Source organism: Haplochromis burtoni, unplaced genomic scaffold, assembly GCF_018398535.1.
Source record: "Haplochromis burtoni strain Fernald_Lab_line unplaced genomic scaffold, NCSU_Asbu1 Contig_361, whole genome shotgun sequence".
NCBI classification, from domain to species: Eukaryota; Metazoa; Chordata; class Actinopteri; order Cichliformes; family Cichlidae; genus Haplochromis; species Haplochromis burtoni.
The window spans coordinates 503589-531056 of record NW_024582722.1 but is presented as its reverse complement, the minus strand read 5'-3'; the positions used below and the strand labels follow the sequence as shown (position 1 = coordinate 531056).

Below are 27468 nucleotides of genomic sequence, written 5' to 3'. Positions count from 1 at the left end.
GGATGGGAGAGCGAGTGGGGGGAGAGAAAGACAAAGTGAAAGACACAAGTTGGAGGGATTTGCCCATGATGGGAGATTAGGAAGAAGTGCAGGTGGCAGAAGTGAAATGCAGGGTGTCGCACTGCACACAGAACAGATTTGTGCTCGCTTAGAGCTGGAACTCTGATGCTAACACAGTTCCCAGTGGACCCAGTGTTCCTCAGTTATGTATTACACTTGCAGCAGTCTTGAATAAGCAGCTCTGGGATGCAAACTACAATATCTACACTCTCCTCTTTTTTTCTCAACTCTACAAGGATGCAAGCGCTGAAATCTGCTCGGGTGAGTGGGCATTCTCGCCCAGAGGAAGGTCTTGTGGCTCTCTTAGTATTCAAGGTAACGGCCCTCTCCTTTCCAAGCCAGGAAATTTGGATGAGGGATATATTGCAAGGAGAGAGGAACTTTAATGTCGTCACAGAGGTGACTCTCCCCAGAGTTATGACAAAAATATTGATCACAGTTGAGCGTCTAGCAGGAGGAGGCAGAACGGCAAGGGCAGCAAAGAGAGGAATATTGAATAGGATGGTGAGGGCACCAAAACGGACGAGAGGAGTCTAAGAGGTGGAGGAAAGAGGCGAATGAGAGTGGTCGGATTAATTTCTGCAGTCAAAAGTTTAAATCTGTTCATTATCGTGAGCCGAACAGGAAATGATCAAGCTGGCAATTAGAGCACTGTCAAATGAGCCGTGTTGTCAAAATGAATGAATTCCTCTCCTCTTCTGTTTGCTTTAAATAGCTCACATTATTATTGTTTCCTTTTGATCCTCAGATAGCAAAAACCTTCTTTAGCTTTAGGCTGCACACAGCCACTCTGAGATGTGTAAAAGGAGTCGATGGGTACATTACTCTGTCTTCCTCCCTCTGCAGTCCACCGGTCCGTGGCTAATAAGTTTATAAGGAGGGGAATACTGCCTTATAAAGGGCCATTCGGTCCTCCTGCGCCGTCGCACCTCTAATTACTAGCCAGAGGAAAAAAGGTTTAAGCCCACCAAATCCATTTAAATAGCCTGATGGAGAGGTTGGCGTGTAATTGTTCACTTCCCCCACACAATCAGGCCGCGGGCTGCTGTTCTCGGGCTTTACGTGGCAGATGCGTCCAACATTCGGCTGATGGAGGGACCCTGGGGTATAAGTAGAGAGAAAAACATTTGGGGAAAACCCTGTATTTGTCTGACAAAGCATCTTTGCTTTGAACGCAGAGGCGAGCTTTTTTCTTTTCCTCTGGTTTCATTTCTGTACCTTTGCTGCAAAGCCAGGAGAATTGATTGTGCACAGTGCTAGTAATTAGCTTGCGTTACGAGATCCCCTCTGCTGGCAAAGCAAAAGTCCAAAAAACCAAAGCTGCTGTGGTATTAATGCCAGGATCAGGTCCTCAGATGTTCGACGGGCCGCCTGGCCGCGAGGCTAAGCCCAGGCTTAGTCCTGACACGGAGAGACTGTCGTGCACAGAGGAGGGAGGAAAAATTGCCTTTGGTGGATTCGGGCAGATTATAGAGTTTAAGTCACCTGTCTACAACAGTTCATGGTCACGACGAATACTTTCCATCTATCTTAGAAGCCGTTTCCCTTTTTTTTCAGGCTGACAGTGACAGATTACAATATCGCTTGCAGACTTCTACTGGGTGTAGTTCCCATCCTTCACATTGGCAGTTGTCAAGTACAGCAAAGCAGGATGTGCCCGGTTTTCTCAGTTCAGTGCAGTTCAAAGACAAAATAGGACATCGATCAACAAACATGAGTTACGAAAGGAAGACAGTCTCCTCGGCGTGTATCGATAGGACGCATTGTTGGCCTCTGTTCATAATTCTGAGTAACTGGAAGAGAAAATTTTAATAGCTTGAAATGAAATGTGTTTGCTGTTGAGTGCATGAGAACCGTTTAATACCTGAAGGTCGACTCTGACGTTATGTCTGATTTGGAAGTCTTTGATTTGCAGAAAATTAGACGGCTTGGTGTTAAATCACAGTTTAGCCGGCGGCTGTGAGCATGTGCTGATGAAGAAAATCTCTACTTTGTTTCCTTTCTTAAACTTTTTTAGACCAATCCGATGAGCCACTGACGTTCAGTGGCACATCGGGCTAAGTCTTTATCTTTCCAAGGGCGAATGGGGGAAAGATCTCGGAGCAATGAATCGTTTGGCTTTAACTTCTGATTCCTTGACATTAGCGGGTTGGCATTTTTCCACTATCAATCAGCCTTGTGCAGACTAAAAGTTCTCTTTCTCAGCTACGATATAATGTGGCCCGTTTGTGAGAGGCTGTTACTTTCTTGGGGGGTTGAAGTAGGACCTTTTGTCATCCAGATGGGCTCCATTTCAGCCAAATGACTTCATATTAATAGGAAGAATTGGAATTACATCTAAGATTGGTGATCATTTATCCATTCCTTTAGGGTTAGTGCCATTTCTGTTGCCAGTCGAAATATCGATGGGGACGGAGAATCGGCTGCTTTGTTTCATTCGAGTTGTTGTGAAATGTGTAAGTCACCGTCTACCTGTTGCCCACAATTACCGAGGTCAAAACCGTCAAGATAAGGGAAAAATCTAAATGAAGCCAGTTTGACATGTAGTCTTTGCACCTCCCCGCCCTCCTCCTCTTCCTCCTCTTTCTCTCTGGCCTCTTGCATCTCCTGTAGTGCATTTTGCTAGTTTTACTTCAGCTCCTCTTGACAGAACTGCATTGCAACTCTCCTCCTCTTCATCTCAGCGCATCGCCTCTCCTGTCCTGCCCGCTGCAGTATGGCAGTAGATTGTTTCTCTACAGTCTCATGCATCCCTCCTTCCTGCTATTGCCTTCACAGTATGTTGCCCCCCTCCTCCCGCCCCTCCCCAAGTCTCCCCCGCTGCCACACACTCACCCCGGCCGAGTGTTGGCAGAGTGTTGCGACACCGTAGATAATCGAGCCTTGCTGTCTTGTTCGCTCCTTGATAGACAACGCGGTTGTTTTCCTTAATGAGGACAAACAACGTGTAGTTGGTAACGTGTTGTTAGTATATGCTGTGTTTAATTCTCATCTTTTTTTTATTAGACCCCAAAGGCTCCAAAAATGAAGCTACTCACAAGAAAGGTACTTTCCCTTTTCCTGTTTCTTTTTCCCTTTTTTCTACTTTCTACTTCTGCTCTTCCCTCACCAACGTTTGTGATCATTTGTCTTTAATGCAACGACGAGGCATTTTCCAGATGTTGACACCATTAGGAACATGAGGGAAATGCTTTTTGGTTAAACTGTGGAGATGTTTTGCTGGAGGTTTTATCAGAAAATGTCTAGAAATAACTAAGAAAACTGCATTTCAGTATATTTAAAATATTTTAGGCGTGCACTTTTGACCTGACAGATGTTTTTCCTTTAGTGTCAGCCATGATTGTTTGCAGACGGTTGTGTCTGGCAATAGAAAACCTTTTTTTTCCTCCCTGACACAGACAAATGTAGACACTTTGGTGATCACACCAGCAAACCTGTCCTTCTCCTAGTGTTTGGCTTTAAGTAAACTGCATTCATCACAGCACTATAAGAACAGTTTGTACTAAATGACAAAGACATGGAGCCACTCAAAAAATGGACTTTGTCTGAGACAGGAAAACTAATATTATGTGAGCTTTCAACCTTGTGTTTTCATATCAGTGAACTTGATGTTCTGGTTCATTCAGAGATACAAAACCAGCATTAAAATTTCACACAGAACATTTTTAAAGTGTTTTTCCAAACTCAGCTATAAGAATGATTTATTTTTGTCATCCTTGTGACTCATTTAATGGCACATGTAGTAGGGTGTGTAGCAGTGTTGTATTCTACCCGCCATCCTTATGTAATGCAGGAATGTGCAGTACTGCACAGCAGCCTGTGTCCTGGTAATTTTCTGCCATTATGTTGTTTTTACAGAGGTTTATGTAAATTGTAAAATTCATTATCAGAAAAACAGTTCCTTCATTTTACAGATTTTTTATTGTGTACCTTTAGTGTGCAGGAAATAAAAAGTAAAATGAAGTCTAGAGTAGAGCACGGACTACAACAGCTTTGTAACCTTTCTCCCCGTTTGCCCTGCGTTAAAGGATCACTCTCATCTCATTTGTCCTCCTAGCTGAAGATGCTAATTCTGGTAGCACAGCAGGCCCTTTAACACAGTGGCTCCTGTCAGTTGTAACTAATATCTGCGTGGCCCTAATTTGCATGCACAGACTCTAAGCGGTGATAGAAAGCCCCATACACAATCCGCTCACAGGGTCCGTCCTACAAATTACTGCTGCAGGACTTTCCAGACAATTACAGTTGGCGATGGAGCAAACAGCAGAGGTTACGCACTGGGTAATCTTATTGCTCGATGCTGCCAGACGGAGTCTGCAGAGTGCAGCGCAGGTTAAAGAAACGTCATTATTTTCAGTTGGATATTCCTGATCGCTATAGCAACAAGACCGAGGAAATAAGGCCGAGGTACTATTCCTCCAAAAAGTTAACCGGCCATCTAACGATGAGCGCGGCACAAAACGACCTCGGCAGTGGACAGTAGATGCGATCCTCTTGCGTCTGATTTCTCTGGGTGAATAACGCCATTGAGAGAGACGCCGTTTGCAGACTAAAGACCCCAATTACCTCCTCCCAGTACTGTCAGCGTCACAGGAGACAGCGTTTATATTAGCAGGCAGCAGCCTGTCTGCCTCCGGGCTGCTGAGATGCATAACTTACACTCTGGCTTGGTGCTAAAAATAAATAAAATGAATATATAAAAGTGCAGAGCTGATAAGAAATCATTTCTCTTTTTATTGTTCAAATAGCAGGAGAAAAATTCCAGTTCACAGACGTGCTGGACAGGAAATCAAAGAATGTAGTTTGGACGTTAACATGGGTCCGAGCTGCAGTCATATATTAATGTCTTATTCATGCTGCAGCTGCTTCGTTTGTAATTTTTGTGAGTCAGCCATGAGCTGCTTGCCCACTTCAGTCTCTAGATGATGGGATTTCCCCCTTTTTGGACCCACAGACCCTCCTCCACCTGTAGGTTATCCTTCATTTTAATCGCTAATCAACATAAAGCACGGTCATGTAGCAGACCTACAGCAGTGCTGTGAAGACATGTCGTGCATTTTTGCTACAAAGGCGTATGTAGCGGTGATATTTTTGGCTGCAGACAGAATTGGTGGAAATGTCAGTTTTAGAAGAAAAATGATTAATGTCAAAGCGAGAGGAGAATATTAGAAGAAGAAAGGGATAGGATTGGAAGAATATGTCAGAGAAAAAATTAAATTATTTAGAAAGAGACACAAAATAATAAGTAGTAAAATAATATGATAGTAGGAGTGGACAGACTAAATGAAAGGAGAGCAAAGAGGAGGGAAGGAAAGGATGATTAGAGGAAGAGACAAGAATGCTATAGAAGAGACAGCAAAGAAAGAAGTCTGTGTACAAGGTGATGACGGCAGAGGAAAGAAGGAGTCTAACAAAGCCGAGCACACGGAGGAGATGGAGGCGGAGGGGAAGACTAGAGACCAGATAGGATGGAGAAAGAGGAGGAAGATGGCGGGTGGTGAGGTTTTACTTCCAGCGTGTTCAGCAGAATCCAGTCAGCAGGTCGGGGCTCGTGCCTCTCCATGGCCACCATCAGATTGGAGGCTCTGCTCTGCTCCTTCTGTTGTGGGATGTTGAGCACATATTTCACAGGAGCCACCTCCTTGCAGATACTTTATGCAGATTACTGTTAGGCCAGGTTCTGGGCTCTCCGTCCTCCCACAGATTCAGTCCGTCTCCACAGATTTACGTCCATGCGAGGACGGCTCGTAATATGATTGCACAGTGCTTCAGAGAGGTGACACTTTAATGTGACGACTGCAGGTCGGAGCATATTGCGGTTATTTAACTTTTTTATTGAGGGCAAAAAATTGCTGCTATGTAGATTTATGCTTATCCGAGTGGCCTGTCTTATGAAGAACACCTTTCTAATGTGATTGCACAGTGCTGCAGAAAGCCAACGCTGCAGAATGATTACTGCAGGCTGGAGCACAGCACATCGTTTTACTGAACGTAAAGCTGAATATCCCCCTACACACAGTCGTTCCCATTCATGTGGCCTATTTTAAATAGTATGGCATCACTGCACTGTGGTTTACAAAGAACATTTTAACTGCAGGGCTTTCCAAAACCACACGAATCACGAGTGCTTTGATCAAAATGACTAAAGATTCGTTTCACGGTTACAAAAGTTTTCTTTACGAGTCAGAAATTCTTTTAATGCTTTAAATCCATGTTAACCTTCCGAAGAACAACATACAGGCATGTATATTTGTGTGAAGCACTGAAAGTCTTATAAAGCAGACTATTGAAGTGTTGTATGATTTATTATCCCCATGTGAGGAAACAAAGAAGAACTTTCTCTGTCACAGGCACTCATGTGAGAGCTCATATTATAGTTAATTACACACATAAATCACGTAAAATTAACCCTAACTCTTTGTATATATTTTCACATATATTTCATAATTTTCTATCCAAGTATTAACATTAAGTAGTGAAAATATGCTTTTTTGGGGTTTTTTACTGCAGTTAAAACAATAAAAAAAGTCAAAACATTTCTTTGATTTTAATGTTAACACAACAGCCTCTGTCTTTAATCCACACAGAAATAAAAAAAAAACACAATCTTAGTAAAACGTTCTGAATATGAAGAAAAAACGTTTTAAAGGTGAAGCCGTGTTCACAGCGATGGAAAAGTGTTTTTTAATAAAACTGAATCGACCTGTTTTAACAGAGTGTGTGTGTGTGTGTGTGTGTGTGTGTGTGTGTGTGTGTGTGTGTGTGTGTGTGCACGCGCGTGCGCTTGTGTGTGTCCACTAATCTCAAATGCTATCTACATTTCCCTCAAGATGATTAAAAGCGTCGAGCTAACGGCAGCACATCACGACACGCCATTAAATCACACGCCAATTTATTGAGGAGATGACCATCTCTGTCTTACACACACACACACACACACACACACACACACACACACACACACACACTCTGCAAACACTCCATCTGCACGAGGGCAGCAAACAGGAAAGATCACACACAGAACACACACAGGAACTAAAACACACACATCGCTGCTCACATTTTTATTTTCCTCCCTTTTTTAATCTCTTTCACATTTCCATTGCTACCTCTCACTAATCCATTGATATAAAGCCCGAGTCACCTCGTCTCCGTCGCCATTGCAGACCTGCTATTGATTTCTGTCTCCCTGCGGGCAGCCGGCTGCCAGCCTGTCATGTTCTCCTGTCAGTCAAAAGCTGGCAAAGAAAGCCCTGAAAGGTCCAGCGACTCATTTACTGCAGACTTAATTCACTGTCTGCCTATAATTAGACAAGGTGATACATTTTTTGGTAAAGCAATTAATGTCACATTTGGAGTGGGTCCCCCTGAAATCAGAGCGCTGTTAGGTGTGGAGGTGTTTCTCCTCCTCTTTTTAAGACGGCTCCTGCATGAACTTTCTTCTTCAGGCGTCTTTGAGGTCGTCTTCAGCTGTGTGTCAAAGTGTGCAGCAGCCTCTTTCATTTGAATGAGGTCGTTAAATCAATGCAGCGCGGATGTTGCAGAGAAATCCAGTGAACAAGGATGACAGGCTAACAGGACATCGTTTTGGTTTTATAATATATCCTCTAATGATTTCTGGGTGTTTGATCAAAAAAAAAGAAGGCTTTCTGCAGTGATTACAAAAGCATCGGCATATTTCTGTGTACATAGTTCTTATTGCTCTACAAACTCTACTTTCCAACACACTGGTGCTCCCCCCTGTGCTGACTGCAGGACATCACCGGTGACTCAAATGTTCAGAGGACAGACTCCAGGAGTGTGACTGAAATCATGGTCAGGCTCTGAACAATAGCGGCTACTGAAGATGAAGCATCCGGTGCTCTTCCAGCAAACGCAAACTGTCAAACTCAGTGGCTGCTTTTCATCTTTGGAAAGGCCAGCCTCCTACATAATTTACAACAACTGGCATTTCAAAACGTGACGTCATTACTCAGGAAGCACCTACATTCACTCATAATGAAGAAAAAAGTATTTCAGCAAACTTTACCCATGAAAACAGATTAATTTAAACCCAATAAGATTCAATAATGTTTCATTAATTTCTCCTTTACATAGCATTGAGATCAAGTGTGAGTCTTACTGATTTCATCCCAAACTGCGTCAGTGTCTGCCCTTTGTGCAGTCACTTTATTAAAATCACATATTGGTGTTTTATGCTGCATTTCAACAAATGACCCAAAATAGCAGAGATTATGTTCAAGTGAGGAGGATGGAGGGGTTAGCACAATATATTTCCCTGAGGCCACTGTGCTTATTTAATCATTTACAGTGAAACACAGCAATGGTCAAGAAGTTCTTCCAGCCTCTACCAGCTATCATCCCCAAAATATATCCCACCTCTGAGACTCTGACGCTGCTAGCTGGTCATTTTCTAGCAGACAGAAAAAACTTTAATGTGCTTGTTCAATATCAGATTTGAACTCGTTAAGTGTAATTATTCAGATCACAGATTTAACACAACCACACAAAAACTAAAAAGAACAAGTGAAACGTCCACACACAGCAGCTTTGAAGAAATGAAAGCCGTCGACTCGTCTCTGACCACAGCATCCGGTCCTTTTTTCTTATGACCTCATCCCACAAGAAGCTCCTCAAACATGAAAATGACACAGAGGTGTCAAGAAGATCAAAATGTGACACCTGACTGAAAACCAGATTTATGAATTGGCGCAAATTAAGCACAACAGCCAAAAACATCAGGGTGACTGACTGAAGGGTCACTGCAGGGTCTGAGCATCCACCTGCACCGACTACGCACCTGTCCTGAGAACATCTCCCCCGTTATTCCGAATAAATAAGTGCTTCCAGCAGCAATAACACACACGCGTTGTCCTGCACAAACGTTTTGTGCAATTTCACAATTTCTCAATTATTAGACTGGATAAACCTTAGTTTATCCAGTCTAATAATTGACTGGATAAATATAGATTGATATCTATATATATTTTCCTTTTTATGGGCGTGTGTTATAAAACACACATTCATCATATTATGCATTTGTAATCAGGTGGCCTGATTACAAATGCATAATATTTGTAATCAGGTCACCTGTTCAGTCACAAAACTGATGCCGTGCCACTTTACTCATTTCCAACAGCAGCTTTTTTAATGCCAGCAGCAGTAAGGTTGCCTCCAGGTGCTGATGGTTTTCATGAGTACATGTTACAGAAGAATCATGACGCTAAATGTCCTTTAATCTTCAAAAAGCTTGTTTTTATTTTGTGCTTAAACTGAAATGACTTTGTGTGTGTGTGTGTGTGTGTGTGTGTGTTCAGATAGTATGGTAAATGGTAAATGGCCTGTATTTATATAGCGCTTTACTAGTCCCTAAGGACCCCAAAGCGCTTTACATATCCAGTCATCCACCCATTCACACACACATTCACACACTGGTGATGGCAAGCTACATTGTAGCCACAGCCACCCTGGGGCGCACTGACAGAGGCGAGGCTGCCGGACACTGGCGCCACCGGGCCCTCTGACCACCACTAGTAGGCAACGGGTGAAGTGTCTTGCCCAAGGACACAACGACCGAGACTGTCCAAGCCGGGGCTCGAACCAGCAACCTTCCGATTACAAGGCGAACTCCCAACTCTTGAGCCACGATCGCCCCCCACGATTGTTTAGTATGCATAAACAGCTGGAATATTGCAGAGGGGAGTGTTCACATGCAAACACATGCTGCTGGCAAACAAACACATTCACACACATTCTCACTGTAAACATACAGGACACACACACACACACATCTTGTCACACAGAGAAACGGGAAATGCTCACAGGCACAAATGCCAATTTTTAGTAAATATGCATAGACAAACACAGTTGTTCACTACTTCACACACACACGCACACACACACACACGCACACACACACACACACACACACACACGCACACACAGAGCCTCAGGTGTTTTCTGACCAGGCTGCTATGCATCCATCCATCTCTCCATCCTCTCCCCTCCGCCTGCCTCCCACTTTGAATACATTTTATCTCGTAATGAAACTTGAACGCCCCGTGGCTGAAAGAGAGAATATGAATGAGAGGAAGAAGCAAAGTGACAAGAGACAGGAGAAAGTATCAGGAGAAAAGAAGAAATGGAATTGTGAAAAAAAAACGAGGGGCAGAAGGAGAAAATGGAGGTGGAGGAAGAGTAAAACACATTATAATGGCATTTCTCCGCCCTCACTGGGGAGGAAAATGAAGTTTTCCCTAAAGTTCACTCCATGGAAGAGGCAATGATGGATGACTGAATATGACGTCAGTAGAAAACGCCATTCCTCATCTCACCACTGCAATTAAAATGTGACAGGAAGTGTTTTTTTTTTCCCTGTTGCTGATCTATTTACTCGCTCACCTAAAGGAAACTACGCTCTATAAAAGAGCCAGGGCTCCGGCTTGTATGTAGGACAATAATGAGAGCTGTCTGTGCAGCGCGTACGAGCACACAGCATCTGCATGGGAGTAAAGGCAGAATAAACCAGACAGAGGAGCAGACAGGTGCTTTGGTGTTCGAAACAGCTTTAAAGCAAATAAAGACATAATGAAGAGAAAAAAGCATTTTATTGTTGAGAGCCAAGACGGACGGTGCTTTATGTCTGAAAGCCTTCCAGCGTTTTTTGTCCCTTCCCCACGGCGGTTCGCAGCCTTGATGTTTGTCTCCTCCTCATTGTCATGTCTGGATGTAATGGAGGGAAAAATGGTTAAAGAAGCAGAAGTAGGGAGCTGAAAGTTACCTATTTTACTTACAGAAAGTCGGGATAACTCTCCAAAGTCTGCTGATTTGAGGGAAAATACTGCCTGGGTACATATATATATATATATATTTAGCCATATTAGGAATGCCATGAAATCACAGTGTTGGGGAGTAACGGAATACATGTACCGCCGTTACGTATTTAAAATACAAAATATGAGTAACTGTATTCCGTTACAGTTACCGTTTAAAAAGGTGGTATTTAGAATACAGTTACTTTGCTGAAATAAAGGGATTACACTGCGGTATTTTCCTGTTTCATATGTTCGGTTACGCCCTCTCTAATTTTGGTTTCCACGCCCCAAACAAAACACGCATTAAAAGGCTCTAATGCCTGTGTCTCAATCTCGCGGCCCATGTCACCTCTACTTGCGTAATGACGTGAAGAAATATTTTTAAAAATTATTCACAAAAATGATTTAATATGAAGGCAATAGGCAGAATGCTACAGGCATAGCTCTAAAGAATGTAGCCTCATGGGCAGTGTAGTCCGTGCTGCAGGGAGAATGGACTGCCATACCCGTTATGTGTCTGTGAGCGCCAGGAGGGAGAAAAAGGAGAGTGGGAAAGTACGAGTTGTCATCAAGCAGAAACGGGAGCTGGAAGCATGTAAATATAATAATAACCACTGCAGCCAAAAAGAGTGCCTGACGAGCCCAGTTGTAAGTAAGCTTTTAAGACTCGACTGTACACCGTGTTCGTGTTTTCCTCCGAAAACAATAAGTTTTGTTGGAGCAGCCTTTCAACACCTCTCTCTGTCTCTCGCTAGCAAAGTTGACCCAGACAACAAAGTTTTCGGCTACGAGCCTGACACGGAACCCGACGTATTAGCTAGAGGTCCCTTTACTATGGTTTGGAGCCGCGGACCTGTTTTATATACGCGCCAAATAGTTTTCTATACGAGATCGCTGCAAAAAAGTGCAGCCTTACCTAATGTCCACCCTACTGTTCCTCATTTTATATTAAGATTTAAAAATCTAGTTGGTATTGATATGGCGAGTAACCTTCAGTAATAGTAATAATTCACATAGCAACATAGCAATAGTACATTTATGTAGTTGTAAAAAGCATGATAATATAATAGGTAATCCAAAGTATTCAGAATACGTTACTCTCATTGAGTAACGTAACGGAAAATGTTACAACAGCGGTCTCCAACCTTTTTTGCGCCACGGACCGGTTTATGCCCGACAATATTTTCACGGACCGGCCTTTAAGGTGTTGCGGATAAATACAACAAAATAAAACTAGTACCGGTACCGAAAAAAAGATTTATTCATAACACACGTGAAAAGACCCAGGAAAACCGAGTTAATGATAAAAACGATAAAAACGATAACAACATAACGTTGAAAACCGATAAAAACCCTGAAAACCATACATTTCACACCTGAGCCTCAACTTTCGCGGCCCGGTACCAAACGACTCACGGACCAGTACCGGTCCGAGGCCCGGGGGTTGGGGACCGCTGCGTTACAAAATACATTTTGGGGCTGTAATCTGTAGTGGAATACGTTTTAAAAGTAACCTTCCCAATACTGTCAAATCAGGATGATTTGATCAGCAGATACTTACTTACCAGGGTCCTCGAGTATTTTAGGACTCCTAACTGGTTCTTAAGATTAGAGTCAGACCTCTCTAATGGTCTGGTTGCTGAAAGGGAACGACAGCTTTCTCCCCAAATCTCGTGGAAAATTTGAAACTATAAAAGTGGAGGCAAAGATCCACCTAAAAGGTTTGGAACAGCAGTGAAAAATATTTTTTATATATATCTCTATATATTTTGTATTTGTTTTTCATAAATAAATGAATAAAAAGAGAAAAAAGACTCCCAGAGGAAAATTGTGAACTGGGCCTTTAATGTTCACATTATTCACCCTGGAGTTTCCTCCTCGTTGGATTCCTCTGGCAGCCAGTCAAGGTTCAACTGATGTATTTCTGACCTTTGTTTGGATTTAAAACGTCATCATTGTATGACATGCGTTATTTCTGATAATCATTCCTGAGTTCTGGTCAGGGAACATGGTGACTTTGTAGTAAACAACAAAGGCGAAACATGGTCGGACGGACAGCGCGGCTGTTGAAGTTGTGCAGGTACGTCGGTCCCGCTGCAGCACCGACACTGTGTTTGAAGATCGTTTTTTCAGAAGTGCGAAATCTTTTCGTGACTTTTAGCGAACTTTCTTCGAAGTTGTGCTGAGCAACTTTCAGGAATATAAAGCTCTCGGGGTTTGATGAAATGTTCATTATTTCTCTGTTTCACTATCGAGTCAGGGGATTTATGATGCTTTCAAGTTCCCTGGGAAACTCTTTTTTTCCCTCTAGCTGGCATTTCGGCTCTGGTGTTTATGCACGGTGGATGAGAACGAGATGATCACTTCCTCAGCTGTTGCGTTCGGACGTAATGGAAGAAAATCAGCGATCGGAAAAGAAAAACAACCTTCTGGCTCTCTCCGTTTTCTCACTTTTCCCTCAGTCCTGCTCTTCAGCTTGCACGGGCATGTGTAGGGAATATATATTAGTTCAATAAAAGAGTGAAACTGCTTTCCCCGGACCATATAGCCTTGAGACGACGCCTTATAAATATTTAACGTCTCGCAACCATTGTGGGATTTTTTTGCTGAAGGCAGCTCAATTGCAAAAGAGGCGATACTGCGTAATTCAGAGTATTATTCATTTAATTTGTAGCCTGTGACTTTTCTTCTCCCCCTGCCGCCTTTGCTTTGTTTAGCTCGATGCCATTTGTTGCTGGAAATAAATTCAGGCAGACCGCTGTGGTGTTGAGGTGTCACTTAGAGGACTGCAAATTGGGCATCAGGAGAAGAGAGAGTTAAATAAAGCATAGGAGAGCAGGGCCAAGGCAATCCTCCAGTTACCTGTGTTTTACAACTCTCCGAAGGCCTGATAATGGAGCGTAGCCCACTATACCACCTATACTCTTCCCTCTTGTAAAAGCACGGCATGTGCTTGATTTATGCCGCTTCATTAGTTCCACTTGGCGGTCCAGGTATGCCGCAGTAGGGAGGTGCTGTAAAATGAAGATGTCAGCGAGGAAAGCTGATAGATTGACTGGTTAATTGGTCCCTGTAAACACCGAGCTGATGATTAGAGGTTCGCAGGACAAGGGTTAGGATGAGTCCCCAGAGACCGATCTGTCAGCACCGGTGGCTCGATAAATACGTTGAAAATAAAGGATGCTGCAGTGGAAATAGAATTTTGTCTCTCGGACGAGGCAGGAACAGGACGGGCAGCGTGCCGCTGGAGAGCACGACGGCAGTATGAAACGAGGAAAGAAGTGCAGCAGAGAGAAAGCTCTGGAAGATGTGTCTGCAGAGAGCTCGGCTTCTTCCTCGGTGTCATCCTTCATCCCAGCTCCAGTTTTCCATAGTGATCATTTACTTTTGATTGCGTGATAGTTGTGACGATGGTAACTGAAGTGAGGGTGTTACGAAGGCACAGGAGGTGGAGAACGGCGGTGTGTTGTTGGAGCTGGGTGAATAATTGAATAGAAGGACTCGTGACTTCATACAGGCTGTGATTGCACAGTGAGTGTCAGTGATTTTCAGCACTGGAAAAGAAATACAGGATGTAGCTGAAGCTCATATTACAGCTGTCAGCTGCTGAGGAACCCGTCATTAAGACTGTGACAGCTTCATGGCTGTGACAGCTTCTCCTGAAACACTCCGGGATGTCTTTTTTTCCGTGACGGAGGACTGTGGGTAGAGTACAGATGATAAAAAAATGACAGCAGAAAATGTGCACTGCTGTTTGGTTGTTGCAACTGTTAACGTGTTGCTATTACTACGAGCAGGAGAGATCTTGCTGCCTCTGAAACGGTTGCGTCGCAGATGCAATCGGTCCCTGTTTTCAAAGCAACTTATGCGCATCAACGCATGTGCAAATCTGTTGCTGTCTACATACACAGAAATGCACAAGTTTGCTACCTACACTCATTCCTGCCAGAAGCTCATAGATCTGAAACAGAAATCCTCCACAGAGAGTGACCATGCACGCCCGCAGCTCAACAGCAAAATGGCACAGGTGCTGAGCAAGCTTGCGTTTATAAAGGAAAACAACCAAAATGTAACCAGCTGAGTCAACCCGTCTACTGCAAAGAGATGAGTTGCAACAGTCGCACTGCAGTTGTTTGGAGGTTGCCTCCTACCTTTGCAATTTCTTTGTGATTGAAAGTGGTCACTGCAACTAGTTACAGTCAATCACCAAAAAAACATCAGTGCGATGTTTGTTAGTAGGGTTTAGCTACACTGTGACTAAACTGATCCCCTCCCAGGAGATTACCATGCAGCGTTAACCTGATAGATAATGTATGATTTGGATTTAGCTCCACATCACTCTTTGCAAATGAATCCACAGTAGGGATCACTGGATTTAACCTCCACTCTTCCACTTCAAATCAAAACGTAAATCTGCTCCTGAGACTGAGCCGTGCCTGCTTTACGGCGCCACCGTCTTTTGAACAAGGTGGAGGACCGGCTGTCGTCGTCTCAGTCATTGTCAGCAGATGGGGATTGAGACCCCTCAAGAGGCTTGACTACACTGTGAGGACTGATGCAAGACCTCAGAGTGTCACTGGAGGTTGATTAAGAGGGCAGGGATGTCATGTTTGTCGGCCAACATCATCTCTGAAGCCTGCGCCAAGCTGCTTGGATTCACTTGATAACCCGTATGAAATATGCATCTTTTTTGTTGCTGTACATTCAGCTACAGAAAAAGCGATTTGGCAGAAGAACCGCAGAATGAGGCTGACAGAAGGCTGTGATGGAGAGTTCAATGATGCCAAATCCAGTTCCTTAATGTCTGAATAAACTGGTTTTCTTGGTCTGTGAACAGCAACAGAGGACAGAACTTCAGTGGAAGAATGACACCTGATTTGGATTTCTGCTTCTTGGTTTTTGAAATAGATGGAAAATCAGCAAAGGCAATAATTCTTTGAATGTGTAATGTGTAAACAGAGCTGGGCTGTGTGTTACTGGACTGGAGCTTCACTGCTTGTGTCCTGCAGTCTTTCACATATGGCACATGGAGGACTTGACATACCATGCTGTGCAGCGGATGCTTTGCCACGATGGAAGTGGGAAGCCTTGTCCTGGGGTGGCGATGAGAAAAATCAGGCCAAGCGGTCGTGTTTTCGGCCATCTTTAAACTTCCCCTCAGGACGTGCTGACGCAGAAATGCTCCCACGGGCTCATTCCACTATCCACAGCTCCTAGCGTCAGTTGGCAGCAAAGTGTTTGTTTCTAGCATCAGTTTAAAAATCACAGTGAGGGTGAAATGTTAAGTTGGCTCCAGTCTGCCGAGGGAATGGTGCTGAACTATTAATCATTAAAAAAGCAATTACACGCGCTTCCCCGGCAGGTTTATCAGGCTGCCATCTTCATGTTATCTCTATTTAGACCCATCTACTTCCTGGATCACCACCAAGCTCTTCTTCCCCTGTCAGTTCTGATTCACAGTGAAAAATGAGCAGACGATGATGACCGGCAAGTACAACACTAAGAAATGAAAGACGCTTGAAAGAACCAATACAGTTCACATCTGGCACCAAGCTAAGTGGAGTATTTCTCATCAATGAGGAAACTGACTTTTTTAAATGTAGGTACACGTGTTCATTCATTCATTTTTCTGCAAGAATTCATGGTGACCTCTGGAGCATGTTGTGGTTGTTGCAGACTGAGGTATTCTGAGATTATCAGTGTTTCATTTGTATTTAACGTATTTTGTTGGTATGGAGTATGCTGGTGTGCCACAGGAGGTTTTTTTTCTACCTAACTGACCACAGATAACTTTATTCCTCTTAAACACCCCAATAAACATCAATAATCAGCCAAACCACTGAAGCAAGTTTACATCAGCTTCCCTAAAGTCACTGTCACTGACCCATACACCGCGCGTAACCAAATCTGACCATGACCGGGGCAGTTGGGCCTCGGGTTGGCGAGCAGGTCATCTACCGATCCCAAGCTTGGTGGAGCAGTCCCCGCCCCCTTCAGTCCATGAAGCACCATTGGGTAAGATACTCAACTCTGATTTCTCCCGAATCATTCCTTAGATAAATATGCACATAAAAGTACTTTGATATAGAGGATGAATGAGACTTGTAGTAGAAAGTACTGTATGAGTACCAGCCTGTTTACCATAACTTGGCTCAGATCAGCAGAGCGTCTCAATCAAGGAAGCACAGCAATTATAATCCTCATATTTAAATTATTTTAAAAAATAAAATAACTGGATGAATTTATTAAAACATTAAATTTGTCCAATCATTTTTGAGCATCTGATAAAACAATGACTGTGTTTTAACAGTTTGATTTAAAATCCGCGGTCATGTTCAAAAACCTATGAACCTCAATGAAAACGACAGGAAAATCCTAATGAGTCCTCTTTAAGCTCGTGTGTGTGGCATGATGGGGAATCACACACACAGAGAGAGAAAGCTGTGTTTACAGCATCTCTGCAGGAAATGGCTGCGGCAGCTGCAGTTAGCAGAAGTGCTGAGAGGCCGAGCTGGGCCGGTTGTTTCGTCCTGCTTTATTAATGCTGTCACTTGTTTTTCATGGACATGGAGTTCAGCTGAAAGAGAGCGGGATTATTCGAGCCGCTCCACCTCAGCAGACTAGCATAGTCGCTAGCCTCGATTAGCCTGTTCGTGTGTGTGCGTGCGTGTGTGTGTGCGTGTGTGTGTGTGTTAACTTTACTGAGGGCCAGTGGACATGAATAATTGTAAAAGCATTCACAGAAATAAAAAAATTCAAATTTTGTTCAAACCTCAGGCACTTTTACAAAATGTAGCCTAATTAGTTACACATTCATTAGCAAGAGAGTTTCATTAGTTAAAAAGAAAAGTTCCACATCTCCTTGCATTAATCTGACATTTCAAATTGGCTTCCATTTCACTGAGCTCTGTGTGATGTTCTGTAGCCAGCAGGGATGAAGAGCCATGTGATCAAACTATATCAGCTGCAACAGTCGTGTATGTAGGTGCTGCTAAATCTATATTAATGGTTGTTGTGTGTTTGTGTGTTCATGCACGCCTCAGTGCACCTTCATGTCTGTGCACTGTAGCATATGCTAAGTCTGGTTGTGTTTATTTTAGCATGCGTGTGTAATTGTGTGTTTTGTGCTTGATAAGTGACATTCGAGGTAATTGTAGTAAAAACTAAAACCAGATGTGAAAAACATTTTAATTACCTAAAATAAAAATTCGACTTCAAACTAACTGAAACAATTGTGTGAAATGAAAAAAATTTAAAACTAATAAAAACGTGTGTGTGGTGCTGTCTTTACACAACTGAACACAGACGTCCAAAGAGCTGAGACTCACATTGTATTTCAGCCACAGCTGGACAGACCATTAACACCAGCGTGACCATCAACATCAGCATGTGTGTGAGGATGGAAGCCTTACACCACCGCCGACACCGCTTAGAAACATCAACGACCATTTTTTTAACATCCTGTATAACCAAAGTTAAAAAAGGTCGTTCAGGTTTAGGTTTCTGAACAGTGTTTACATAAAATCTGCATAAGAACAGATAGTTCCGTTAATTGAAATTGCTCATATGCATTTTAACGAGCACTAATTAAAAGAGTCTGCACTCAGAAATATGCCAGCACGCGATGAGATTCTGAAACTGATTCTGTCTGCAGCTGAAAGCAGACGGTTTAATTGAGAAATCTCCCTTTCATTCACGATGCAGAGAGCGCGTTATGTAACCGTTCTCGTGCCTGTAGAAGCGCACTCACGTCTGCTCTCAGCGCTTGGCTTGCACGCTGAGGCCGATATAAGCTACAGGATCCTGTGACTCGGTGCCAGCCCGTCCTCTGTGACACTTAACGAGCTGCTGCTTCTTCCTCTCGTCTCTGTCTTCAGCGGGAAGCAATAATGGAAAACCGTCTCTCTCTCCGCTCCTCTCCTTCACTGCATGGTTATTAAATGAACCGCTGTGGTGGAAAAGAAGGAGAAGGAGGAGGTTTTCAGTGGGTATTAGCTTCTCCTTCTCAGATTTTTGTGTCACGTGCTCTGAGGGACGTCAAGAAGAAAAGACAAATTGCGATATCCTCCCCTCACCACCCTCCCACCACGGAGCGAGAGGACTTTGAAGGAGGGATTGTGAACAAAGCCGGGATGCTGAGGAAACGTGTCAGAGGACTCGAGTTAGGCCTGAAAAGCCATTCTGAGAGAAATCACGGTGATAATGTAATACCAGCCGCTTTATGGATAAACCCTGTGATGCACTCAGAGCCTGCGCTCACCTCGTATCACGCGGGTGCAGTCGGGCAGGGATGATAGTTTACCAGGAGCCCACTTGTCTTACAAACAAGTTTTGCTACACTAAAATATGCAGATTTTAACAAAATGCACAATATTGAAATATGGATACAGAAAAAATGAACGCGCTGCATAATTTATATCAGTGCTTGAATTAATCTTACACGTGACAACATGCACAGACATTGTTAAAGACATTTTCATTCAGTGTATTTAATTACAGACTCAGTAGGTTTTATATTAAAGTGTACACACATTACATAAAATATTACCCAGTAGCTTTCTCTGAATCATATGTGTGTGTGTGTGTGTGTGTGATATTTCATCATATATTCCTCCAAAATCCTCTTCTCTACACAGATACAGGCTGGAAAACATATTTCGATCATTCAGGCACGTTAATTTATCTTTGGTTTGATGAAGTAAAGCATGAAACGATTAACATTAGAAAAATAGAAACGCTCCCTTTCAGAAGACAGACTGCAGCAAAACAATATTTTAAACTTGTGGAAATGAGAGAAGCCTGAAAGCCGACGGCTCTGATCTTCTTCTTCTCGCATTTTAAAGTTTGCATTTAACATCGAGGGTGTAAATCTGAAGCATACCAAACACACAAGCTGTATATTTACATGGTTGGAGAGCTCTGGGTACCGTGCAGAAGACAGATGACAGATGCAGAACAAACAGAAACACAGCAGAGTCGGTGAGTGTTAGACGTGACTGTAACCAGCATTAATCTTCCACAGTTCCCACGGGTCTACTTCGAGCATCCCTTATCTATCACATCTGAAGTAAATGAACCCCAAATGCTGGCAGGTTAAATGTCTTCCTCTCCTCCTCCACCTGCAGAATGTGGTGATTTCTCTTTAGCTACAGTGGAACAAACTCATTTCTCGTGCAGCCACTTTCTTTTGCCACAGTGGAAACCAACTAGGTTCATTTAATATCTCCGTTTCTCAGTCGCTCTTTCTGCTTCGCCCTCGTTTCCTCACACGGCCGCGTCACTAATCTGTCGTTTGCGTAAATATGATGCTGTACATGTCACATGACCATCCATCGCCTGTGCCAGGCTCTGATGATCTTTTACCTTTTAACCATACGTCGTCAACCCGGTGCCTTAACCGCATCTGTCTGTGCGTATGCCTCCGGCACTCCTCACACTGTGACAGAGAGCGTAATTGGCCTTCAAAATAATCCAGACCCCTTCCTTCATTTCCAGCTAGCCGCCAGCAGTTAGAATTAGACATCGAGTTTAACCAGGGACATTAAAGGCAGACCGTGTGTGTGTGAGAGAGACCTTTGACTCATTAAAAATCAAATAAATTTTTTTCTAAGATCTCTAATGGGAAATGGATTAAAAATAATCGGATTACAGTAATCTGTTTACAAAAATGCGTTTGAAATATGTAGGCAGTTATTAGTGTAATTATCTCACAGACAAAGAACTGATCATACTGTGTCTCCAGACTTAAATCCAATACAAGGAAAATGCTTCATTTGAGGATCATCCTGCTCCTACTGGAGCTGTGAAGTTCTTTGAGCCTGATGAATGGAAACATGCAGACTGAGCTGATACTGTGATAAAGCATGATATCAGAGCTGACGAGGCCTCTGTGATTGGTTCTACTGGGAGGATTTTTATTGGTGTAGTACACCAGCGAGCGTGATGTGCTAAAAATGTTTATAAGGAAGGTCAGAGGGGAGAACGCTCAAAGGAGTGATTTTTTTAAAACCAGGTGTCTGCAGTGGAGATGTGTATGTGAAGACTTTAGTTCAATCAGCCGTTTAACAAAGAAGGTTCCCCAAAACTGTTTCAATGAGGCCAAATTATTAGAGGCGGCCTGAAGAATCACAGACCTGCAGGTTCAAGCTGAAACTGGACACAAAACCTTTCGTCTTATTAATCCTCACATCTAATGTTTTTAATAAATGTCTTATTTAGGTATTTCTGTGGTGTTTTGTTGAATCTGTGTTTCAGTATTTAGTTTTATTCCTTGCACCAGCCATTATCACGCCACCTGCTCTTTCATCGCTCATGCAATAATCTGACTGACTGACTAAGGCTTTATTATAGTGTCAGCCTTTAGCATATTAAACGTTAGTTTCATAATTTGAAAACTGACTTTTTATTCTACATTCATTGATGCATCTTGACTTGGTTTTCAGAGTTCAGCCAGATTATAATGAGTGAAAGGAAAGAGAAAAGAGAAAAAACACGAACTCTGAAGCCATTTAGCCATTTAAATCAGCTGTGTTGGATCAAGGACACATCTGAAACCTGCAGGACACCTGCCCTCGAGGTCTGGAGTTTGACACCTGTGCTTTAGAGGAAGCTGGGGTTGGTTCAGTGTGATTGGAACAGAGGAGAGCTGAACTGCTGGGTCAGTGTCCGTGCTTCTTACTGCATTTGTGTTTGTAGAATCCAGTGAGACAAAGAATCGTGGAGCCGTGCACGGGGCTGCTGACTCTCACCTCGACTAACTCATCAACCTTGAACGCGGCGTCTCGTCTCTGAGAGGAGAGAGGGCAGACTGTCTTGGTTGTTATGATTCCCTTTGAAAGGACACTGTGGGTTTATTGACACCACTCGAGTGGGCTTTTCAAGGCTCGGGGGGATGTGTAATTGGTTTTCTCGTTTGTAGTTTTCTCGAGTTGTAATGAGACGTTTGCGCATTTCCTCGTCTCAGCGGCTCTCGGACAAACTTCCTGCTGTTGTCAGGCAGTAGGACGCTGTCAGAACATTTAAGTCTGGAAAAGCAAGTTGTTTATTCAGCCAGTGTTTGAAGCCAACTTTCCCCCAGCAGAAGGTTTCTTTCACTTTGTTTACTTCCTGCAGTCTGCCATCAACTCGCTTCAGCTTTAATCTTCTCTGCTGCTTTAATATCCGGCAACACGCAGACTGATACACGCAAACACATCCACTCAGCTTACATCGATTCAGAACACAAGAAGAATCTTACGCTGTAAACTAACCCCGACAAAGTGCAGCAATTATCAACAGCGAGGAGAATGTAAAGCAGGAGGCTGCAGACACCAACCAGGCCTGAGTAACACTGATTACCTCTCCATCATGGCACCTGTTAGTGGGCGGGAGATATCAAGTGGTCATCAGAGTTGATGTTGGAAGCTGGAAATATGTGTGAGCGTGAGTATTTGGCTCAGGGCTCACTGATGATGCACTTGGGAAACGAAGGCTGGTCCGTGTGGTCCGATCCAACAGAGTGGTTGCTGTAGTTCACTCTGCAGGAAATGTTCATGCTGGTTCTGATAGAAAGGAGTCAGGATACACAGAGCATCACAGTTTGTTGTGCATGGAGCTGCAGATCAATCAGGGTGTCCATGCTGACCCCTGACTCTGATAGCAATGCGGTTATTAAGTGATGACATATGAACACTGCTTCCGGGTCCAAACTACTCTGTGTTTTTAAGGTTGTGGTGTTTTTAACATGTTTTAATGATTTGTATCTTGTGCTGTTTAATTTCAACAAACCCCATAAAAAAAGTCAGTGATCACTGTCAGCCTCGCTTGGTTTTTATCATGTTTTCATGCCTAAGTTTAATTAATTTCCTCAGAAATTCAACATGTCCTCAGTGAAAATCAATGAAAGCTCTTTTAGAAGTGGAACAACATCTAAAGGCTCATCAGAAATTATTACCCACAATGCACACATTCACTCTTTACAGCTTCTATACCGACTCAAATTCAAGCTGCTTGCAGTGTTGATGCAGTGTTGAATCCATGTTGAGCTCTGCAGTCAACTCTCACGAGCAGGTTTTCCACGTTCTGTGATGACAAACACGTCTCCACGTCTTCTGTCTGCATAAATATTATGAACTCTAACTTCTCGTGTCTCTCTGCTCCCTCTCTCCAGGTCCGCCTGTCAACGTAACCTGCAACATTTTCATCAACAGCTTCGGGTCCATCGCCGAAACAACAATGGTGAGCTGATTTATTCTCCATATCACACCTCGGTGTAAAGACTTTCACATCATTTATTTGTCACTTTTGTCTGTGTGGATTCGGACGGTCGGGCAACTAATAGAAACTATCACGTCTCGTCGCGGCTGTGTTTCAGCTCGGGTAACTCCGCCCTGAAAAATTCAATTAATTTAAACGAAAGCTTCACCGATATTCAGCACATCCAAAAGTTTCACTTTTATTTCCCTTTAAAAATTAAAAGCGTTCTGCCCTGTGAGCATTTCGAAATTTCTCTGCCTCATTGACCCCGTCTCCCATTTGCTACACTTCATTTGTTAGAGCGCATCACTGCCGCGACCATTTGCATAACAACGTAGCGGCCCCGTGCCTGTTTGTACGCAGTGGAGTGGAAATTTACGCTCAATCATTACACAGAAAACCCATTAGTGCTAATATAACTGAACCAGCAACCTTCACAGAGCAACAAGGCTCAGAGCCGATATGACACCAACCAACCTCTGTGTGTCTTCGTATGTGTGTGACAACAGAGGCTATTTCAGCATTCGCTGCCTCTGTAAGTGTTTGTAAAAACAAGGCACGCTCGTGCCGCTAACCTTCAAAACATACATGAATCACTTCTTCATCCAATGAGAGCTCTGAACTTGTCAGCTGTGTGAACCTTCTGCAGGGCCTCGGGCACATTCGCAGATTAAACATCGTTCAGCGTGCACACGTGTAATGTGGTGTTGTGTTTTTTTACTTTGAGGAATTTTGCATCTAGTAGTAAAAGGCTGTTTTGATCAGCGTGACCAAGCACCCCAGAAACGTCCTTATTTTCCTCCCTGTTTGCTTTTGCCCGAGCAGCTTTAGAATTTAACAAACACACAAACACTCCTGTGAAACAGCCCACAGCTCCCTGTCTCTGGCAGGTAGTACTGTTTGAAAAACTGGTTTTCAAGGCCCTAAAAGTTGAAGGTCAAAGGAAGGTTTTATGTTCTGCCATCCTGTTAGCAAAGAAAACGTTGTAAAAACACCAAAACAAAAGTGCATTTTTCCTGCGAGTCAGATCCAAAGTCTTTCAGTTTACCTGTGTGCCAGCGAGCCCATTAAGTTGACTCAGTCTGACACGGTGTACACGTTCCTGCTGCTGCAGGAAATACTGACAGTAGTGTTCAACAGCGTGCCGTTTCCCACTGTTTAACTACTGTTCCAAACAGAAACACAGTGTCCTGCTGCTAGGGGAAATTGCGTAGCCCATTTTGAAAAAATATATGACATTTATCTCATCCGAGTGAAAGAGCTCGGGTAATAGAGAGAGTCCAGAAAGTTGTGAAAGACAAAAACTGTATTGTTTCTGGCATTTAGCTTTAATTCAAAGTGAGACCGCAGTGTCAGCAAAACTCAAAGAGACAGCACCAAGGAATCCCAGTGAGATGCATCCGTTGACCATTCATGACATCACCTCACTCCCAAACCACAGGAAGTAACCCAGGATTTTCCTGGTTTCACAGCAAACCACACCAGAGTGTGCAGAGTGGTTCTCACAAAGCCACACACGGATCATTACCAATGAGTATACACCATATGGACAAAAGTACTGGGCTACACCACTTCATCTATGAATTCAAATCAAGTGCCTGGCCATGCAGTCTGCCTCTACCAACATCTGTGACACAGTGAGAGGAGTTCACTGAGCACAAGACAAGACAAGAAATGTGTGTCCTGTTAGATATTCCACTATCAGCTGTATGTGGAAGCATTTAGTAACCACAGCAGCTCAGAGCGGGCTCGCAGCTGAGGCTAGTAGTGCAAAGACGCTGCAGAGCTCCAAACCTCCTGTGGCATTACCATCAGCACAGACAAAAGGGGGGGCAGGAGCTTCGTGGCTGAGGGGCTCCTGTAGGTGTAATGTGAAGGTGCCCAGTGCTTTGCCTCATATTACATTATTACTTTAAAAATAAACATAAGACCAGGAAAAAAGAGGGAAACACGTGGGAGAATAGAAATGATAAAAGAATAATGTGTTTGGAAGAAGAAAGGATGGAGGAAGGAGAGAAGAGCAGAGAAATGGTAGAAAGGAAGGAGGAAGGAGGAAAGAAAGACTGAGGCAGAGCCGAGCAGCAAAGGTAGACATCCCACAGTACACACACACACACGCACACACACACACACACGCACACACACTGGTGGCTTCTACAGATCCTCAACATGCAGGAAAAAAATCCAGATTTTCTCTCTCACAGAAGCAAAATCAATGGAAAAACTGAAGAAAAGAACACTTTGTGGCAGTATTATTCATTAAAATGATGAGCAGAAGAACACAGAGAAACTTTTAATACCTGTTCAGCTGATGTCCCGCACCTCACTTGCTTCAGTAAAGCTCACTGGGTTAAACAGGTGACCTACTGCACAGGCCTGAGCTTGAATCCACCCTCCTCCTCTCTCTCCCACCTTTCTTATCCACTCTCACTTGCCCTGTCATAACAGGGGCTGAAAAGCACAATTAATATTTACATATAAAGTCAGAGTTATGTCATAGAAGTAGACCACACATGGAAATGCTTCACGCTCTGGACACACCATCTATAGACCAACGAGACCAATTTACGGTGGTTTCCAGTGCTCGGATAAAGTTCTGTGAGAAAATGAAAACATGTTGAAGATCCAATGAGAAACAGAGACCTGAATGAGTGATGATGATGATATAGAAACCAAATATAACAGACCATAGAGTCAGTCCACGCACTGCAGACCACAGTCAGAGCTGGTGCTCTAATCTCTCAAATGGTGGATTATAGGAAAAAGCAAAGTACTGATATAATTGGATTTATCAGCTTTTATCAAAGCAGAAAATCCATTTTAAACCTCAGGAGGCGAAACACAGAGCGAGCAGCAACAAGGACGCTGTTCACTGCAGTGTGTAACTACACTCCATGCTCAGCACACACACACACGTCTAGCTATGTTTGTGAGAAGTATATTTTGTGTTCCTTACCCAGAAACATCACAAAACCAAAAAATGTCTAAACCTCTAAAATGTCCTCGACGGGTCCTCACAAAGACATAAGTGCACACGTGCATGTATCCACCGAGTTGCTGGGGCAGGTCGCTGATAGATGGAGTGAGTAGAATGGCGCAGTGCTCGCTAAAGTCCCACCAGTACACGGCTTTATTCCTGTTTCAGCGCTCTTCCCACTCACTCTCTCTCTCACACACACATATACACACACGCACACACACACAAAATCTCTCTTCATTCTTTCACACTTCCTTTGTAGCACACGTGCACTTACAGCGTGTAAAACACACACACACTGAAACCTTAAACATCTGATTACTGATTATTGGAATATTAAATCATAACTAAGACATGTATTATATTAAAAAGTGTTGAGCTGCTGTTTCTTTTCTTCTTAACACAGGTCATACATTTTGATATAATTCCGAAGGTGATAAAACAACTTTTTAGCCATGCAGCATGACAAACAGCTGGGTTTATATTTTAATTGCGATATTCTTGCACAGTGAACTCAGCCTGTTAATACCCAGAGTACACGTTTCTAATACCAAAGCATATGACAGAAAATATAAACCATGTGATCATAGTACGAGAGTGAGCTTCAAGCTTTTCTTTTGTATATATGTCAGGTTATCTAAAATGTTATCCTCATGTGCACTAATGAGTTTTATCTCATTAATTTGGACTTGTGTGCATAAATGTACACTACGTGTGTTTGTGAGTCATCGAAGGAAGAAATCTTACAGTAAAGTAATCTGCCGTGTTTTTGTCTGTGGAGTCAGAATAAAGGAATGAACTTTGTGAAGTTTTGTCAGTGAAAATGCATCAAAAGATTCATTTTGTGCTCATATTTCATACAGTGCTGATCTAAATGTTACCCCGGGACAGAAAACCAGATTCATTTCAGATATATAACCGCTGTCTTCCACTGATGTGCTGCAGCTCTGTGCCCTCCCACTTTTCTTTCTCACATGTCTACAAAATCATCATTTTCCAGTTTTTGATTTGTGACTTCACATTCATGGGAAACTGTAACCATCTCAAGGCAAAAGTTTCTCATCATCAAACAGGTTTCAGGTGGGTGATTTAATTAGAAGTTTAAATTGGACACGCCAAGCTCGAACGGTCCAGGTCTAACGCGTCGGCACCCTCCTCGCCTCTTTCGAGATCCGGGCAGAGGCTTGCTTCCTGGATTTCTCATAAACTGTTCTGACATCTCACAGTGCTGCAGGCGCAGCTTTGGCTTTTTCCCAGGCCGCATGCTGAAGACAGCATGTTTCCCTCTCCACGCGCAGATGTGCCACCATAATGTGCGAGCCTCCGTGACCTCCTACCTCCTCCTGAGCGCCGTCCAAGGAGACGGCAGGATGTTATGACAGG

General features: G+C 43.3%; 1 protein-coding gene across 1 annotated transcript in view; it reads left to right on the top strand.

The window, feature by feature from the left end:
• glra1 (glycine receptor, alpha 1) overlaps positions 1 to 27468 on the top strand; it is a 152606-nt gene that overhangs the window by 31068 nt on the left and 94070 nt on the right. Inside the window, exon 3 of the mRNA XM_042228878.1 lies at positions 23023 to 23090. Within this exon, the coding sequence (XP_042084812.1) occupies positions 23023 to 23090 (68 nt within the window). The remainder of the gene's footprint in view (positions 1 to 23022; positions 23091 to 27468) is intronic.